The sequence below is a fragment of the Silene latifolia genome, chromosome 11 (genome assembly GCF_048544455.1).
Source record: "Silene latifolia isolate original U9 population chromosome 11, ASM4854445v1, whole genome shotgun sequence".
Taxonomy (NCBI): domain Eukaryota; kingdom Viridiplantae; phylum Streptophyta; class Magnoliopsida; order Caryophyllales; family Caryophyllaceae; genus Silene; species Silene latifolia.
Window position 1 is genome coordinate 23,656,549 of NC_133536.1, and position 19,300 is coordinate 23,675,848.

Sequence of the window (19,300 nt, forward strand, 5' to 3'; positions counted from 1 at the left end):
TTACGAGTATGTTAAAAATATCTAACTTTTATATTTTTTGCAAATACGTAGTTAACGATATTTAGCACGTAAAAGACGTGTTGGCAAAACTGAAAAAAAATGGTAGCGTGGAGTTGAATGGAGGGAGTAGAACAAATCATTTGTTTTCCAAATATGTTCTACTTTTAACTTATTCCTCCGTATAAACATATTTGATCCCACTTAAGAATTAATGACCCGAACTAACACAAACTGCAACAAACCTAAAATAACCCGATCTAAACCAAATCGATCCAACCCGAACCCGTTTGTGAGGTCTACATATAAATAAGGTTACTACCATCATATCCTATATGTAAGCTCTAAAAGTTGTAAGTCGGCAAACAGAGCCAATACCACCTCTACACTTGCCTTAGTTGCAGACATACCACCTTTTCTACACTTACTTATATGTATTTAGAAGTTTCTAAACATACAACCTCTACACTTGCTAATGTATATCTAGAACTTTCTACACTTGCTACTTTAGAACACAAGGTTAGTTCTATCATGTCCTATTTTTATTGGCTTTCATAAGTCGGCAAACATAGCCATTAGCCAACATGCATGGCAACCTGTCGAGCAACGCTACAATTGCTTATATGTATTTAGAACTTTCTAGGCACGGATTTTTCTAGAATAAGCATTACTCTATCACAAATTCTGGCTTATATATGACGGACACTTTTCGTCACAAGCTGCAAGTGGGAGTTCCTATTTATTTGTTTATTTGTATTAGATAATATTCTGGACATAGCTTCACGATTTTGCCGTGGACTATTCTAGAAATTTCTACTGGATAACATATAAATAGGAGGGACGTGATACAAAATTTCATCCCCCTTAAACCACGGGAACATAAATTCACACTACTAAGCTCAAAGCTAAATGAACCAACACCCAAAATGAGTACAAGTAACTCCGAAGCCACCGGAACATAAATTCCCACTACTAAGCTCAAAGCTGAGAAAATGAGTACAAGTAACTCCGAAGCCGGCATTGGTTTCAGCGGGTTGTCTGATTGCCTGATGAATAACTGGGGTGAATTACCGTTAAAAGAGGACGATTCGGAGGATATGTTGTTGTATGACGTGTTAAAGGATGCCATTGACACGGGGTGGTCTCCTGTCACAGACCCACCGGAGAAACATCATCAGGGAGTGAGACAGCATAACTGGGGCGAATTGCCATTTAACAAGGACGTTTCGGAGGATATGTTGCTGTATGACACGGAGACCTGGTCTCCTGTGGTGGAGGCGGACCCTCCAGTTGAGAAGCGTTATAGAGGAGTCAGACAGCGGCCGTGGGGGAGATATGCGGCCGAGATTCGGGACCCTGCCAAAAATGGCGCTCGGGTTTGGTTGGGGACATTTGGGACTGCTGAGGATGCGGCATTGACCTATGACCGGGCTGCCTTACGAATGAGGGGAAACAAGGCCTTGTTTAATTTCCCTCTTCGGGTTAACTCTCCTGAACCTGACCCAATCCGAATCACAGCAAAACGAAGGGCCCCTGAGAGGACTGCATCGTCGTCTTCCTCCTTATCGGATAACCAGTCTCCGAAGAGGAGGAAGGATGTGTTGGTGGGACAACAGCAATTAGGCAGGGGGGATGCCTATTTAAGCTAATTTGTTAAAAACGCAGTAGACAATGAGTCATCTTATAATATGACACCTAGAGGTGTACTAGTGATAGGTGTACAAGGATTAGGAAGACTTATTTGGTGACCTTGAATAAGAAAAGTTCAATTTTGTGACCTTGAATAAGAAAGGTCAATCTGTTGGTGACCTTGTATGTGGCATCCTCTGATTGCTTGGACACAAATAAAGAGGACAAGAAGGAAAGAAAAAAGCCAGTAGCTTCTGCCAAATTAGTCTGTTCTTCTCCATTTGTGCCATACCATCAAAAATGGGAAGAAGTAATTATAAAGGAACTAAATATAATTATATACTAAATCAGAAATTTAAAAAATATGAGCATACAAAAAGCACTTTTATTTTTTAATTGACTTAGATCGTCAAAATTTTACCCAGATCATTGTATTTCTTGCTCTTAAAAATTTGTGTGAAAATTGAGTTCATTTTATGATGCTTGATGAAGATTGATGCGCTGAAGATCGATGATGATGATTATGCAATTCAACGATTTTACATCAACAAATATAACGATCTGGGTAAATTGATTTGGGAAAAAAGTAACGATCTGGGGAAAAAAAGTAACGATCTATGATGAATGATGATGAATTGAAGGATTTATGATGAATGATTAATGATTTATGATGAATGAGGAACAAGATGAGAAAATGAGGAACCAGATGATTCGAGATAACCCAATACTTAATTTTTTTTTTAGTATTTTGGAAGATGAGAAAATAAGCAACCAATACTTGTTTCGAGTTAATATTTGTTGATACTATTTGTTTCAAGTAGTTGGTAATATTGTTTCGAGTTATTCTTAAAAAAAAAAGAAAAAATTGTTTCGAGTTATACGTTCTTCAAAACCGATACTCGTATTTCGTAATATTTGCATTTAATATTTCAAAATCGACTCGTTGGTAATGTTGAATCATGTTTTCAATAAAGTTTATTTATCGTCAATAAAATTTTAACTTTTTTTTTTAAATGTACACTATAAAACTATTTTACTTAACATATTTGAATAGTTTTTATTTTATTAAAATGATAAAATAATTTAGTTGTAGTATGTTAGTAAATAATAATTGTAAAAGTAAGATATAGGTTTTTGTGGGGTAGTGAATGTGGTAAATGATTGGAAATATTAGAAAGTGAAAAAAATGATTGGATTGGTGAATTAGGTCGCGACCTTCTCCTTGGGAGGGTGAAAGAGGGTCAAGATTAATAAGGTGTGATTGAGGAAAAATTTTGGTGACCCGATTAGGTCGACCTTCTGCTTGGGGATTGGGTCGAAAACGGGTCAGATCAGTTTGAACTGGATTAATCTTGAGTTTACCAAAATTCAGGTCAAGTCGGGTTAGATCACTGCAGATTCCGGTCATTTTCGGCTCCATTACTATCAAGTTTTAGAGGTAATGATCAATATGAAAAAAAAAAAAAAAAATCAGGTCAAGTCGAGTTAGATCATTTCAGGTTAGGGTTATCTTCGGCGCAATTACTATCAAGTTTTAGGGGTAATGATCAGTGTGGAAAAAATAAAAATTCTGGTCAAGTAGGGTTAGATCACTTTTAAGTTCGTGTCATTTACGGCTCAATTACTATCCAGTTTTAGGGGTAATGATCAATGTGAAAAAAATAAAAGTTTCACTTCAAGTTCCGGTTATATCCAACCCAATTACTATCAAGTTAATGATCTGTATGTAAAAAAATAAAAATTCGGGTCAGACTATGCTGGGTAGGATCAATTCGGGATATTGATTAAGCTCGAATTTTCAGTTCCAATGTCAGGTTAGGTCGAATACATGTTTGATCATTTGGATGGACAATTTTGTCAAGTCTACTTGTGGGTGTTAGAAAAATGTTGGTCAAATGGAAATCATAAACGATTTGTATACCTTTTTTTTGTATTTAGATATTTGGTGCTTTTGTTTTTTGTTTTTTTTTTTTTACAAAAGTGTACTATTTTTATATATAGACTTCAAACTATCCGAGTGCATACAAACCTGTTACAAAACAAATCGGGGGCCTAGAGAGACCCCTAAACTAGTAGATAAGAAACTAGCACAAGTAAAAGTACAACACAGTCGACGCTTCTTAAGCGGAGAATGGTAAAGGTTGTCGAAGTGAATTGAACATTCATGTTTCCGTTTATAGTTCACAACCATTTTTAGCGTCTTCTTTTCCAGCATCTTGGGTTTAAACCTGCAAAAAACAAAACCTCTAACCAACATTAGTGACTTATTTTTTAACTGGACTCGATCCCGAGACATACGATGGCTGGCAGTAGGATGATTCACCGATCGTCTAGAGCTGCTACATCGGATACCTGCCTCCTGCATTTTCAATGCAGAGAAAACAAAAGGAGTCTGATTCTGCAAGGAAGAAGAATCGTCCAGCACAGAGGGCTCCATAAGAGTGCTAACAAGCGATGCCACTTCACAAACCGAGTTGTTAAGACTTGGACTCTCCTTTGGGGACAAATGTGGTCTCTTAACATTAAGATGACTAACTTCCTCATCAACAAAAATATCCAAATTTTCAGACCGCCTAAAGTCCGTTGACGGACAAAGATTCACAGGCCTTGGAGAAACGGAGGGAACTACTACTTCCCAAGATGGCTTATCATGGGGAGTTCCCGTCAAGATAGAAATTTTAGAAGAAATGGGGCAAACTTTCATATAAGCCCCCGACTTTGGATGATAAAATTGCAGATTCTTTCCTGACATCAAGTTGTCATAGTCTCTTGAAGATATACATAATTTTTTGTGGGCATGTTTTTTGTTGGAAAAGCTAAAATTTGTAGATGTGGCAGCAGAAGGTTGACTAGCACATTGCCCTAACGAGGGAGGACAGCTCTTAGCAATGGAGTCGGAGTCTATAACCACATCTGAGATCCTATTACTTTTATTAATATCACAATCCATGTCATTGTTCAACAAAAGCCCCCTACTACAAGAGGCTTCACCCGCTTCAACAAGGGGATGTAACTTAGCATCCGCATCAACCTTAGTGTCCGTTTCAACCTGAAGAAGAGGTTTCTTACCCTTTTTGTCATTGCTCAAGGGGTCAAAATGATAGGCGGCCCGCTTTTCATTAGGTTTTAAAGCAAGACAATCAACAACATAATGAAGCTCACGTGCCACGTCCTTATTTTTTGGGTCAAGTTTCAAGGCATGCTCAAAATCATCTAGGGCTTCCACAAGGAAATGCAATTTCTAAAAGGCTAAACCTCTATGGTAGAATGCTTTCACATTACAAGGATCAAAGTTCAAGATAAGATTACAATAACACCACGCCTGATTGTAATGAGAGAGTTTTAACTCACATGCCGCTAAATTGAGAACAAGAGATAGGGCAAGGGAAGTGGCAGCCTGCTGGTCACGTGTACAAGGAATTCCGAGGAAACAGAAGAACTGAAGAGCTTGTTTATAGAGGCTAACAGCTAAAGAAAGATTTCCCTCTTTGAAAAGGGAATTACCCCTATCTTTCATCATATAAATGTTATAAATCGATGGCTCTCCCATATTCATAATCCAGTGAATAAGAACATCATCATCCATACCAACATCATCCATAACAAACAGTTCACAAAGATTCAGAAGTAAAGCTTGATAATCCATTGGTAAAAGTGAGGATTAAACTAGCAAATAAACAGGATTAAACAACTAGCTAATCAAACTCTATCCCGCAACGAAACTTTCAACGAAATAGCCGACGACAAACACGATTAATCAGGACAACTGATCTGAAAGAGAGAGGCAATTCCACAAAAACAAAAAGGAATCCGAGTAGATGGAGCCAACCTCTCTGCCGTCGGGAAAGCAAGTGATAGACATAATACACTCGCCGACGACCTGTAAAATTTGATGATGAGGTCGCCGGCGAGAGAGCTGCTTCAGACTGGCCGCGGAGATAGGCGGTGGAATTGGGGATTTTTTGGGGGTTTCTAGAGAGGAATTTTTTTTTAAGTGGTGGACCTTTTTTTTTTCTGGTATGAAACTGCTGCTTTTGTTTAAGTAGTAACAAGTTCGACACCACTTGTCAATAATAATGCAGCAGAGGCTCAAAGATTAACCCTCGTCCATCTCAAACCCCACAAAAAATGACGAGTTTTCAAATAGTAGTCAGTAGATCACTCATCAATCATCATGCAAGGAGTATTAGACTCCATTAAAATGAAGATTATTGCTTACTTAAAAACCCATAAATAGAAATAAGACTCTGTTTATCAAGACATTTTAGGTAACTTATTTGACTAAAGTAGTTTAACTGACCAAGATTTCAGTTACCTGATTTTTTTTGCAAGTGTTTAGTAAGTAGTTTATTTGACCAAACAAGTTACCTGAAATGAAATGCTACCTCGGGTAGCATTTAAAAATCAGGTATCTGAAATGAATAATCTTCCATTTTTTACCCCTTTAATATATAATATTAAATAATTATCACATTCTTTTACGTCATTTTACCAAAAGCAGGTATCTTTTCAGCTAGTTTGCCACACACATTTTTATATAATCAGTTACCTTATCAATTCCTAATTTTCAGCTACCTTTTCAGTTACCTTTTCATGTTTCAGTTAGCGTGTCAGTTTTTAGCTACCTTTTCAGTTATTCGTTTTACTTTTATATTTTTGTTGAATGTGCGTGAAAAGTATTTCATCTAATACATGGAAATAGAAGGAATACAAGAAAGCAAAACACTAAGGCCCTGTTCTTTTGGACTGAAACGGATCTGATCTGAATGATGAACTTATAGGATCGAATCAAGTGAATCAACTTATAGGATCTGAATCGAACTTATAGGATCTCGAATCGAATCAACTTATTGGATCTCGAATCAAACTTATAGGATCTGAACTGAACTTACACGATCCGAATTTAAATTAATTTAAATTAATTTAATAATAATAATAATAATATTATGATTATTATTATTATTATTATTATTATTATTACTACGCAAACTTTTATTGAGATTAAACAAAAAAAATTACAAGAAATTATTGCGCAGCCAAGAGAGAACACTGATAAGAAAATATAGTCTAAAATAAAAGGTAAGATAATAACATTTTTCCGCTTTATATATATTGGTTTGTTCATACATTATACTACGGTTACATTACGATAAAAAATAATGAGAAGAGTGATAATTTTGTTTTAAAAATAATAATGTATATATGTATCGAATAATTAATAACGTCAAATGTTTTTGCGTCGGTTTTTAAAAATAATACTCTGTATATAACTTTTATAAAGTGAATTTATAGGATCTGAACTTATAGGATCAAAAATGAACTTATAGGATCTGAACTGAACTGAACATATAGAATCTGAACTGAATTGAACTTATAAGATCTGAACTGAACTGAACTTATAGGATCTGAACTGAACTTATAGGATCTTATCTAAACTGAACTTATTGGATCTGAAGTGAACTTAAATTAAGTGACTTTAAGTCAAAAAGAACAGGGCTTAAATATGATCCTTCGGAACTTGGCATAAAAGATGGCAAAGCATTTATATTTTAATTGATTTGAATCCATTTGATACTTGCTACCGTCCAGTTTTCTAACATGTACCCTAAAAATGGAAGCGGTCAAAAAACCAAAATGAAAACTAAAAAGAAAAAAGACAACGATTCTATCGTTATTTTACCTTTTACTCCCTTTCATCCAAATCAAAGGTAGGGAATCTTTGATATTACTCTTAATCTATAAGACAAAATATAGTCATATGAAATTTTATTTGATTTATCATTATGAATGCTATAAGAATATGAAATTTTTATAATTTTTAGTAATGTGTAACTAAAGATATTCATGTTTCAAAACATGTCTCGGCAAATGTGATAAAGCAACTGTTACCTTTGGTTTAGATGAAGGGAATATATTCTTTGTAAGAGAATTTTTTAATCAAATGTAAACAAATAATTGAGACAGAAAGAGTTGAATGTCAGACCTAGAATGAGAGGTGACGTGCAAGTAAAGAAAGGTAGAAAAGGTCAACGCAGGAGACCGTACGTAACTTTGCCTTCCTTTGACTTGACCACCCAATCTCTATCATTCAATTTCAACTCTTAATAAGTCTATATACAATTAAGTTTAGTTTTGTTGCCGTTAAATGCCTTGGTAACACAAACACATATGTCCGGGGACCGAGGGAGTAGTAGAAAAGAATATATGAAACAGTTTTACTTGTTAAACCAACTCATTAGCTCCATAATTGATTATGGTACACCTAAGATGAGTTAAATCACCTCATACGAGACTGACTTGTAAGGTCCACTAAATTCTTGAATCTTCTATTCACCTGAGTAAATTGGCTTCCGCTTCTGTGCAAATGCATTTAGGCCTTCTAATCGGTCTTTTGTATGCAATACGTTTTCATAGCAGTCTTCTTCTAATTTCAAAGCTGATGTCATATCCATTTCAAATCCTTCATCGATCGCTTGTTTTGCCATTCTCACAGCCACTGGACCCTGGCCACACATTTTTGAGAGAAATCAACACAAACCTGGACTCACAAAACCAACAGAGACCATCTATCTACCATCACCATCGTCGTCCCTTTAGAGAGGTCAACATATTTGGGTTCGAGGGATCCATTTTCCCTCTCCTCTAAGGCAAATTAGAATCTCCCCTGCATATAAAAAAGGGATGTGCGTTTTCACATACGAATTTTACTCTTTCACATACGTCATTTACAATATTACCCTTGTCATTTTTTCATTCCCTCACCCAATTGATTTTTTTTCTCCCTTCCCACATCTCCCTTCCCCACCGAGTCACTAACACGAGCCCACCACTTGCTCCATTCACCCCTCCTGTTCACCAACTCCGGCCAATCTCGTCGCCGGAAAACCTCACACTAGCTAATCATATAGAAAAGAACAAACTAATTAATACTCCCTCCAATTCGCTATAATGTTCCCTCTTTCCCGAAACGGATTATTCAAGTAATGTTCCCCTTTCCTTTTTTGATAACTTTTACTCTTATTTTATTCATCCTTATCTCCTATTACCAAACCCCACACAACTCTTTTACTCTTATTTTATTACTTTCCTTAATGTTTTGTCCCACAACTCCTTATTTAACTCCTAATAATTCATCTCTCTCTCCTATCAACAAACCCCACATTTGCCTTTATTCATTTTTATTTATTTTTCTTAAGTATTGTGCCCATCTCAAAGGGGATCATTATGATGAATTGGAGGGAGTATTAAAAAAGGAAAAAAAAAATAAACAACACTACACAGCAACAACGCAATCCCGTCATCTCTCTTACCCACCTGACCACCACCATCCCTGTCCCTGCCGACCAGACACCCCCTAACCACCGCGCACGCCCTTAACAACCACCCAGCCGTCATCTCACTTCCCCGCCACACACTCCGACCACACCAATCGCACCACCCAGCCATCCTCCTTCCTCACCAACGGACCACCCTCATCGCACCACCGTCACCGCACCACCTTCTTAACCACCGCTCACACTCAGAACAACCGTCAACCACCCTAACCACCTTGCCTGCAACCACCTGTAAGCCCCAATTAATAATAATGGCTAAGTTTTTTAATTTCACTAAAAATTACCTAATCATTGCAATAGAACGTATATATAATTATTAATAAACAAAATTATTTTCACTAATTGAAGAATTATAATCCATTGTTCAAGTTTTTAGGGTAATTAAATTCGATATTAGGGAAAAATATACTTTGTATGAGTTAATTTTTTTAGGTTTAGAAAAAAAGGGTATGGTATGGAAACTTTATGAAAAAATGTATGTGAAAGAGTAAAATCCGTATGTGAAAAAGTAATTCCGTTTTTAAGCTCGAGGAAATATCACCAACTTCGTTCCCAATCCCCTCCCTTGACGATCCCTCTATTGCTCTCGCCGCCCCTCTCCTCCTAAAAAATGTATCAAAACAAATTCTTAACGTACCTTCTGATTTATTTCCCTTGCAACTTCAAGAGCCTTGGAATAAGCAGATGCAGGAGCCACACAATAGTTAGCGAGACCTGTATCAAAACCCACTTCTAACGTCTTTTATGAAAGACCACAAATTTATAAAGGAAATCGCAAAATTTTGATTCGACTTACCCATAGAATACGCCTCAGCGCCAGAAACTTTCCGACCAGTAAATATAAGATCCTTAGCAACAGATTTTCCAACCAATCTAGGAAGCCGTTGAGTACCCCCTGCTCTGTGACAAAGAGGATACATACACAAAGATGAGGTGTCCTGGATTTCACGAAATGAGTTTTATGTGGCTACACAATGTTTTATTTCCCACTAACCATGTATATATATTGTATGCTTTATACTTTACACTCTGTCACACCAGACACGAGCAACTAATAAGCCAATGCAGTATAATAGGCAGAAAAAGTCATGGGCAGCATGAAATAGGCCCTGCCATAGTTAAGATAACGTACCCAGGAATTATAGCAAGTCCAGTCTCGGGCAAGCCCAACACAGCATTTTCTCCTAACCAGTCAAAAACAGCCAATTGAAGACATCACGACTATTACATTGAACAATAATATTGGCGCGTAAAAGTTAAGAATGTTTACGCTTCTTTTTTTGGTTGCCAAGTACTCCCCAGAAAACATCTCTCAGTTTTTGGTAATGACAGCATTATACAACAACAACAACATCAGAGCCCTAATCCCAAAATGATTTGGGGTCGGCTGACATGAATCATCCTTTCGAACCGTCCATGGGTGAACGCACGCCTCAAAATGCGAATAAAAAAGAGAAGATGAAAAACAAAAGGGAAGAACGAAAATGTAATGGAAAGTCAAGGTAAACTTAGGGGTTTTAAAATCGAATTCCGGATTTCTTTTATAAAAACTTAAAATTTAAATCGAGAGAAAAGATTAGAACGATTTTTAAAAACGGAAATAGAATTAAGGATCCGGAATGAACCAAGTAAAATCTATAAGAAAGTGGTTAGTAAAAAAGTGCAATAAAGGAGAGAAGAATAAATAATTTAATTTCTTGAAATTAAATAAAAAAACACTAAATATGTCAAAAATATAATGACAGCATTATATGTCTCAAAAAGATGTTGAGTACTTGAGTTCATATCCTAAGGGGATCCCCTCAAGGATAGAAATTTGGAACAAAAAGGGGACCAAAAGTTTTGATTTTGCCCCACGGATATACATACAAGAATACAAAATTTCCAACTAGAAAAGTACCCAAGTGATATCTCATTTACCGCATATCCGGAGGTCGCATGATAAGGCCATTTCTAGTCCACCGCCAAGTGCTGCTCCTTCAATGACAGCAATGGTGGGAATAGGAAGTGCCTAAAATGTATTCAAGAAATTTCCTGCATGTCACTGTGAGCATATTTGAGGTTGTTACAGAACAAAAACTAAAGCCTTAAGAAAGGGTATATGTTTTCTTCAATGTACAATAGCAAATAGTAAGACGATATCAATAAACAGTTATGGATAAGATTTTTTTGCTTAAATAGGGTTTAAATCCAAAATATTTACAGCAGTGGGGTTTATTTGAAACTATTTACACAAAATGGGTCCACATTTCAAAGTGTCAATTCTTTTTTGTAATAACGGGAGTCGCTGTCCCACATAGTGACTCCCTTCTCTATTCTATCACCTTATCTGTTTACACGAGACTGCCAAAATAAGCCCCACCAGGCACCAAGATCAAGCACTAGCACAGGTTTACCTATGGTGAGCAACCAGTAAAGCTTGCTAATTGCATATCCACATTTTTCTCCCCCCTTGTTTTCCTCGTCTTTTTACCCTAATCAGCAGGATAATAGCAAAATACAACATTCCCTTTGCGGTGTCAACGGGACAGTAACGAAACAGCCAAAAATAGTATCATTGTGTTAATCATCATCATTCTAAAACGGCAGAGTGCCCAATTAAGTGCATAAAAACTTGTATTACTTTCATCCAAAGCTATCATAACTTTCATACCCACTTTTCTTGCGTTAACGAAGTCTCTTTTGTTTTGTTGATGTACCTAGAGTTGTGCACTTGTGCCACTCCCATTAATACTCTTGCTGCATTTCTTGCTGCTTTTTTGGGATTTAATTTTGGTTGTTTTTATTGTTGAGGTTTAGGTTGTTTGTTGAAAGAGATTTTAGGAAAGTGTTTTGTTTCCTTTGGGTGTACACGCTGCATCCATACAGCACATCTATAGCACATCTATGCCCAACAGACTTTAAGTGATTTAGAATTAGTTAACTAGAGAGGGGAGTCGCTGTCCCACATAGCGACTCGCTTAATTATAAAGGGAAAAAAATCATCCTTTGATGACGTTGACCCTTTCAAACCAACTCCATTTTGGTAAATATTTTGAGTATAAACCCTGTTTTAAGTAAAAAACTTACACCGTATAATGTCACTCATAGCCTTTTGATGTCACAGACACTACTTTAGCGAGTATCACATATAGGTTATAAAACAAGAAAAGTCAAATACAAGATTGACGGAGTAGCAAGAACTAACGTAAATGTGCAAAAGTATTGGCTAGATAGTGAAACGTGAGTGCAACAGGAAAAGAAGATGCATAAAAGGACAACTGACCTCTAAGAGGGAAAATGCAGATCTCAAGTCATTCACAAAACTCTGGACCTCCATTGGAGACATTGTCCTTCTTTCCTGTATAAACACGTTGCTGAGTGAGCCCTGAGTTCAAGATAACCAAATCCCAAAACGAGACAACGAACATATAGGCCAGGTTGGTCCTATATAAAAGAAATGATCCTAACAGTCTGAAGTTGCTATAACAGTACCTTTAAATCAGCACCAGCACAGAAAACTTTTGGAACTGAGCTGCGTATCATCATGACCTTTGCAGAACAATCATCATTCAAAACTTTAAGACTGCGTTCCAAACCATTTAGCATATTCTTCCCAATGGCATTTTTGGATTCTGGCCTATTTAGGTTAAGCTCAACAATACCTAACACGATTGGAATTCATCCGTCAACAGAATCGTCTAAATTAATCAAACATCAGAAGAGTTGATTATGGGAAACACCCCCACAATATAAATCAAGATACTGTGCAAAGGATTGATTCATAGGCTGCGACCACATCACATGAGAAACATGGGAAATAAGAGTTGAAGGCTAAAATTTATTTCATTAAAGCGGGATGCTAGCCATTCTACTAAGGCAGACCAAGAAAAAAGTGTCGCCTTATGACTTCAATTCACATTTAATGAAAACAAGATAAAACCAGGAAAATATACGGATAAACTTCCACACAATAACCTAGAAGACACAGTTTCAAGTCAACACTAATGGTGCCTTTTCAATCTTTGGAAATATACATTCCTTTAAGGGTGTTTGGTTTAAATAAAAAAAGTATGAGGTATGGGTTTGGAATGAGCCAAACCCATACAAAGTGTTTGTTTGAGATTTATAGGGGTTTCATACCTATACCTCAAACCCACCCATGAGGTATGGGTTTCCCATACCCAAAGGAGGGGGGGTGGGTATGAGATTGATACCCATGGACATCAAACTAGAATGAGTAGAACATTTGTGAAAACAAAAATTATGGCATATTGTAAATCGATTTTTATATACTTCTTTGAGCAAAAAATTATTTTCATGATTTTATAATATCAAAAATTATTATTTAAAATATTTTATTTAACATATTTATACGTTAACCGAGTTTCAAACTCATACCGCTTAGAATTGAAACAAACACAGGGTATGAGGAATCGAGTTCCAACCCCATACCACTCGGGTATGATTCCTGATTCCAAACCCATACCCATGCGCGAAACAAACGCCCCAAAAATGGATGCAGAACCTTGGTCATCGTCATCATCTGCAATCAGCTTTTTTTGATGATGCCATGCTTGTTATCAAAGTAGTACAGAAACCACAACTTTCTAATTAAAAGCATGATTCTACCTTTCAATCTTCAATTCCAATAAACTTAGCAGCTAAACTAGATGATATTTATACTTACAAGCAGTGGCGAAACTAAGAGGGCTAGTAGGGGCGGGTTGCTCACTAAGTAACAAAAAATAAGAAACTTTAGTCAAGATTTTCGACTTTTTTCTCAGTTTAACTTATTCCATTAGTAGTTCCCTGGGATATTTTTTGCCCCGTAACGATAAATTCTAGTTCCACCACGATTGACAAGCTTACAATTATGACGGTTGATTGTTTTTCAGCTTTTACCTTATTCAATTAGTAGCTCCCCTGATGAACCGTAACTACAAACCTTAGTTCCGCCACTGCTTACAACCTCACAATCTTCACAGCTCAAAAAGAGAGACCAATCTTAGCACAACTAAAACACACAGCTTAACAAATTTGTTCAATTAACGGTCGCGAAATGGCGAAAATCTTGATTATTTAAACTAACAGCGCAACCAGACAACGATCCACCACCATCGTATCGCACAAGAAATAAACTAAGACGAAAATTAGGGTTTATAAGATGAAATGAAGAACAAATTACACAATTAGGGTTTAACAGACTAGAAGAAAGTACCGAAATCAGAATCTGAGAGGCGGCGGAGCGCGAGTGATTCGGAGAAAGCTTGTATGATAAGATATCGGAAGGTTTGAAGCTGCCATCGGCGATTGACAGTGGTCCGACGCCATTGTTGACCAATTGATCTTGCTATTGTTGGAAATTTGGAATAGCCGCCATTTTACTTGGGACTAGGGAGTTTTCAAGTCATAAAGTAGTACTCCCTCCTATTCTACATAACCCTCCCCTTTCATGGAGGACACGAGAATTAAGGGAGGGGAGTATTATATGATAAAGTATTGGAGTGGGGTAGGAGATTGGAGAGAGGGAAGAAAGGTGTTGTGTGATTAAAATAAGTATTGTTGTGGGGTAAGGTGATTAAAATAAGGATTGTTGTGGGGTAAAGTGATTAAAATAAGACAAAGTATGAGTATTGTAGGGTATTGTTGTGGGGTGGGGTGATTAAAATAAGTATAAAAATTTGTCAAATAAGGAAATAGGGAGAGTATTGTGAATAGACGAAAAAGGAAATAGGGAAAGTTATTTAGAATAGGAGGGAGTAAAATGGATCAAGTTCACGTTCTTATATTAAACTGAATTGAATGGAGCTGAATTGAATTGAATGGAAGTAAATGGAGCTGAATTAAACTGAACTGAATCGAGTTAAACTGAACTAAAAGCTGATTAGTGTTGAAACGAACTGAAATAATAACAATAACAATAAAAATAAAAATGATGATAATTATAAAAAATTAAAAATAATTATAAAAATTAATAATAATAATAATAATTATTATTATAAAAAATTATTAATAATAATAATTAATATAACAATTAATAATAATTGTAATATAATAATAATAATAATAATAATAGTAATAATAATAATAATAATAATAATAACAATAATAATAATGACTATTATTTTTCAAATGTTCATATTCATATCAGGTTTTGTCTTTGGTACTGGATCGTGTCCAGATGCCTATTCCAACTGGTGATTTGCATAGTCTTCTAGTGTGGGCTCATAGGCGAAAGCCAAGGAAATACTGGAAGAATAGGTGGATTGGGTGTAGCATTGCTACTGCCGTATACTGCCTCTGGAAAGAAAGGAATGCTCGGGTTTTTGCTGGCCAGGAGAGGAGTATGGAGCTCCTTGTTCGGGAAATTCATGACCTGGTAGGTCTGATTCTCCTGCATCGGGCTCGGGTGGATGAGGAAACCATGATGTCTGGGCTACTTAGCCATTAGTAGTGTATGAAGTTTGTGTTTTAGTGGATATTGTTTGTAAGAAAAACTCATGTATATTTACCCTGATATATATGAGAAATAACTTTCTTGCAAAAAAAAAAATAAAAAAAATAATGACTATTATTTTATTATAAGAAGAAGAAAAACATTACTAATAATAATATTATAATAATAATTATATTAATTTGACTTATTAGCTAGGTAGTCATCACGAACCATAAATTACCATCAATCCTAATTAGGTGTAAAAATGGAGCACCGATTTGCTATATTGTTGTTCAAAGTCTAACTCGTGTATCATCCTAATTTGAGCGATTAGGTAGCTACCACGAACCACCATCAATCCTAATCTCATCTTTAACAAACAAATAAAATTTGATTGATTAGTTAAACTCAATAAATAATATTAATAATTGATAAACAATTAATTACTTTATAAGTACCCATCTTTTAAGTCATTTGAGCAATTAGATTAAGTTTTAGGGAAAATGTTGATTTAAGAGTTCATTTCGTTTATGAAAAAGTGTATGTGAAAAAGTAAAGTTCGTATATGAAAAACAACTAGTTTTGTGGCTCGTGAAATTCACGGGATGTTTTGTTTTGAGTGTGATGTTTCTAGTGTTTTTATTAATTGAAATTTTATAAAATATCAAAACATATAGTAAGTTCACCTTATGAATCATTTATCATTGATTGCGTACTTAGATTACGGGCATTTACATGTTAACATAAAGATCAAAATCGATAAATTAAATAAGCCAAAGTAGGTGAATATTGCTATTTTTTCGAAGTTAAAATGATGGGAAAAAAAACAAACAAATACCAAAATAAAAATATACATTTGAAAAAAAAAAGAAAAAAAAAACTATTAGTCATTCACGTTGATGTCATCAATCTTGTAGAGTTGTAGTTAGTCTCCAATATATAGTTATTTAAGCTATCCTAGTATTTTACTTCTTCATATAGTCTTCTTTTTCCAATAACGAATCAACCGTATAATAAAAAAGTAACTCAATAATTACTCTGAATTAACCAACAAAATTGTGAAATTTGTTTTATGCAATATTATCGTTGTTAACTTAAGTTTCCTCTTAAATAGTGAAAGAAAAAGGGAATGAGAATGAAGTCGTAGAGAATGAGTATTACCTTTGAATAACTCAACACCACAAATCTTGATATCCCCTAAATGAGAACAAAACAAACACAAACGATGAAATTGAAAATGTGATGAACATTTCATAACCCAATGGAACTTACATAAAAAGTAAATAAATTAGTTAATAATTTTAAAACCTTAATACACTTGGCTTGATGTTAATAGAATAATAGGAAAGTTTAATGATACATTTAGTTCTACTGACGATAGAGATAAGAAAATTTTTGGCTTATAAATTTTGTCTTCCATCAAAAATATATAAAGAATTGAGGATGCGTTTTATGACTTTTGAGCATCCTTTTTTCATTATTATCAAAATTAATATAGGCATAAATATCAATCAAGGTTCACGACTTTTGAGCATCATTTTTCATTATTATGAAATTTAATATAAACATTAATAAGGAATAAAGAGAAATGAAATGTATAAGTTTTGCTTGATTATTATTATTATAATTTTTTTTTACAAATCCACTTTACAGGAGAATTATTTAAGATGTTATCTTATTATGTAATTAAAATATGACATGTAAATGATGATAGTCAGTTTTGCTTGCCTTTTAATTAGATTTATATATTTTATATTTAAATTATTGAGTTATAGATTTGTCTCATTATTATGAAATTTAATATAGACATAAATATGGAGGAAAGGAGAAATGGAATGTAAAAGATTTGCTTTATTCACATTCTTATTATTTTTTTTTTTTTTTACAAAATCTACTTTGCATAAGAGTGGTTTAGAAATTATCTTATGGAATTTAAAATATGACATTCAGATGATGGTAAATAGTTTGGCTTACTTTTTAATTATAGATTATAGTTTTATAAATTCAAATATTATTCCATGCATGTTATATTGTCAATATAATTAAATAATCAATAAAAATGAATAAGAATTAATGGGGTGTGAAAATGTCATGTGAAATGAAATTGAATGTTCTAAGCTACCCTTTTAATTAGATAATATAAATTTCATGCAATGTTATTGATAATTTAGTATCTCATCTTCCTGAAATTTCAATACAAACACAAAAACAATAACTAAATAACATTCTTACTATTAATAAATTTAAAACATAATAAGGATAAAAAGCGAAAGAATTCATTTAATTATCTATGTATGTATACTTTACCTTCCAACTTTTTGAATAAAAATGAAAATTAGGATTGTTATAATAGTTATATAGGAAACTTTTTGTTATTAATTATTGATTAAATTCAACAATTTATTCAATTTATTCGAGGGAAGAGGAACGATTTTGTGAATTAAAAGGGAGATAAAAAAAATTATGATAACTACAAATTATAATGATGGTGAGAGAAAACCAGAAAACCATCCTATTAAATAAAAGAAATTAAAGGTTAAATAAATAAGTAGATTAATAACCAAATTTATGAGAGGAAAATAAAGAGTTTGTATTAATTTATTTTTTGTGTTTGCAATTAATATTTTTTTTTTAATTTTTTTTACTTATAAGCATGTGACAGTTTTAAAGATAACTTTTTAATACATAATCTAGCCTTTTATAATATTGTATAAATAAATAATCAAGTAATCAATATAGATGAATTAGTATTTACCAATAAAAAATCGGCATGTGAATTAAAATTAAATGTTTTTAGTAGCCTTTTAACTATATTGTATAGGTACAATTTTTTTTTGTTTTCAACTTCATTTATTCTTCTTCGTTCTTAATTTCATGTATTCGTTTTTATTTCAAATACATATAATACTACTCCATATGAAATATCTTGAAATTATTAACTTATAATTAATGCGTATTTTTTTATTGTGTTTTTTTTAGTTAATTAAGTTTAAAGCTAATGGAATATGGATGGATTTGTAAAAGAAATAAGTGAATTAAATTAATGTAATATAATAATAAATTGATAATCCATGTCATATTAGTTTGCCAAGTCACATTGTTATTGCATACGTGGCTTTTTTTCATCCCATGTGGCATTGTCTACGTGGCTTTTTTTAGACTAGCCTTTTAATAATGTTATATAGATTATATATTAATAATAAAATAATAAGATTAACAATAGTAATATTATTAAGAATAATAATACTAAAATATTAAAATTAATAGTAACAATGTTATTAATAATATTATTATTAATTAATATTAATTTTCATAATAATAATAATAATAATAATAATAATAATAATAATAATAATAATAATAATAATAATAATAATAATAATAATTATATTAATATCAATGTTATTGATTTTAATAATCATAATATTCATTATAATAACAATAATGAGGACCATGGTTTCCAGACACAGGGTCCTCCTTATGCTAGCTGTGCAGGACAGATTAGCTATTGTGGCTAAGCTTATGTCTCGAGGTCTCCCTATGGCAAACAGGTGCAGTCTGTGTAAACAAGCTTCTGAAACCTCTACACATCTCTTTTTCAGCTGCAACTATACTGGTGAACTGCTGCATTGTGTCAAACAGTGGACTAATATACACTTTAGTAGCACTGAACTTTCCTCTTTAGTTCTTTGGTATGCTCAAAACTTCAAAAGAAATGATTGGAGAGGCAAATGGGTGAGTTGTAGTCTCGGATGTCTGGTTTAAGTTATTTGGCAGGAAAGGAATCTCAGAATTTTTGAGGGAAGGGAGAGGTCTGCGCAAGCTCTGTTCAAGGAAATTCAGTTCATTGTTAGTACCTTATTCCTTCATTCGGTCACAGATCGTGTATATTTGGATGTGATTGATGCTCTCCATATATAGG

At 34.0% G+C, this 19,300-nt stretch overlaps 2 protein-coding genes across 3 annotated transcripts; one reads left to right on the forward strand and one right to left on the reverse strand.

Annotated features, from left to right (window-relative positions):
* Positions 1 to 465: 465 nt before the first annotated feature.
* On the forward strand, positions 466 to 2,814 carry LOC141611392 (ethylene-responsive transcription factor 2-like). Its single transcript, XM_074429916.1, has one exon. The coding sequence runs from the start codon at positions 990 to 992 to the stop codon at positions 1,644 to 1,646; it is 657 nt and encodes a 218-aa protein (XP_074286017.1). The 5' UTR covers positions 466 to 989; the 3' UTR covers positions 1,647 to 2,814.
* Positions 2,815 to 7,607: 4,793 nt separating this feature from the next.
* Positions 7,608 to 14,443, reverse strand: LOC141611393 (putative enoyl-CoA hydratase 2, mitochondrial). Of its 2 annotated transcripts, none has more exons than XM_074429917.1 (8): positions 14,161 to 14,443; positions 12,435 to 12,604; positions 12,226 to 12,300; positions 10,881 to 10,971; positions 10,093 to 10,144; positions 9,757 to 9,860; positions 9,598 to 9,674; positions 7,608 to 8,129 (listed from the first exon to the last, which is right to left on the reverse strand). In XM_074429917.1, exons 2-8 carry the CDS (start codon positions 12,546 to 12,548, stop codon positions 7,953 to 7,955), a joined length of 690 nt encoding a protein of 229 aa, XP_074286018.1. In that variant the 5' UTR covers positions 12,549 to 12,604; positions 14,161 to 14,443; the 3' UTR covers positions 7,608 to 7,952. The 2 variants fall into 2 exon arrangements, with proteins under 2 accessions (XP_074286018.1, XP_074286019.1); XM_074429918.1 differs by lacking the exon at positions 7,608 to 8,129 and adding an exon at positions 8,983 to 9,189 and having other exon boundaries at positions 14,161 to 14,442.
* Between the last annotated feature and the right edge of the window lie 4,857 nt (positions 14,444 to 19,300).

Excerpts from the sequence above, each read along its gene's own strand:
- LOC141611392 (XM_074429916.1), top strand. The coding sequence starts at position 990 with ATGAGTACAAGTAACTCCGAAGCCGGCATTGGTTTCAGCGGGTTGTCT.
- LOC141611393 (XM_074429917.1), bottom strand. The coding sequence starts at position 12,548 with ATGCTAAATGGTTTGGAACGCAGTCTTAAAGTTTTGAATGATGATTGT. Across the intron at positions 12,301-12,434 it reads GTGCTGGTGCTGATTTAAAG|GAAAGAAGGACAATGTCTCC; the intron begins GTACTGTTATAG and ends GTGTTTATACAG. Across the intron at positions 8,130-9,597 it reads CAAGGGAAATAAATCAGAAG|GGTCCAGTGGCTGTGAGAAT; the intron begins GTACGTTAAGAA and ends ATGTGTGGCCAG.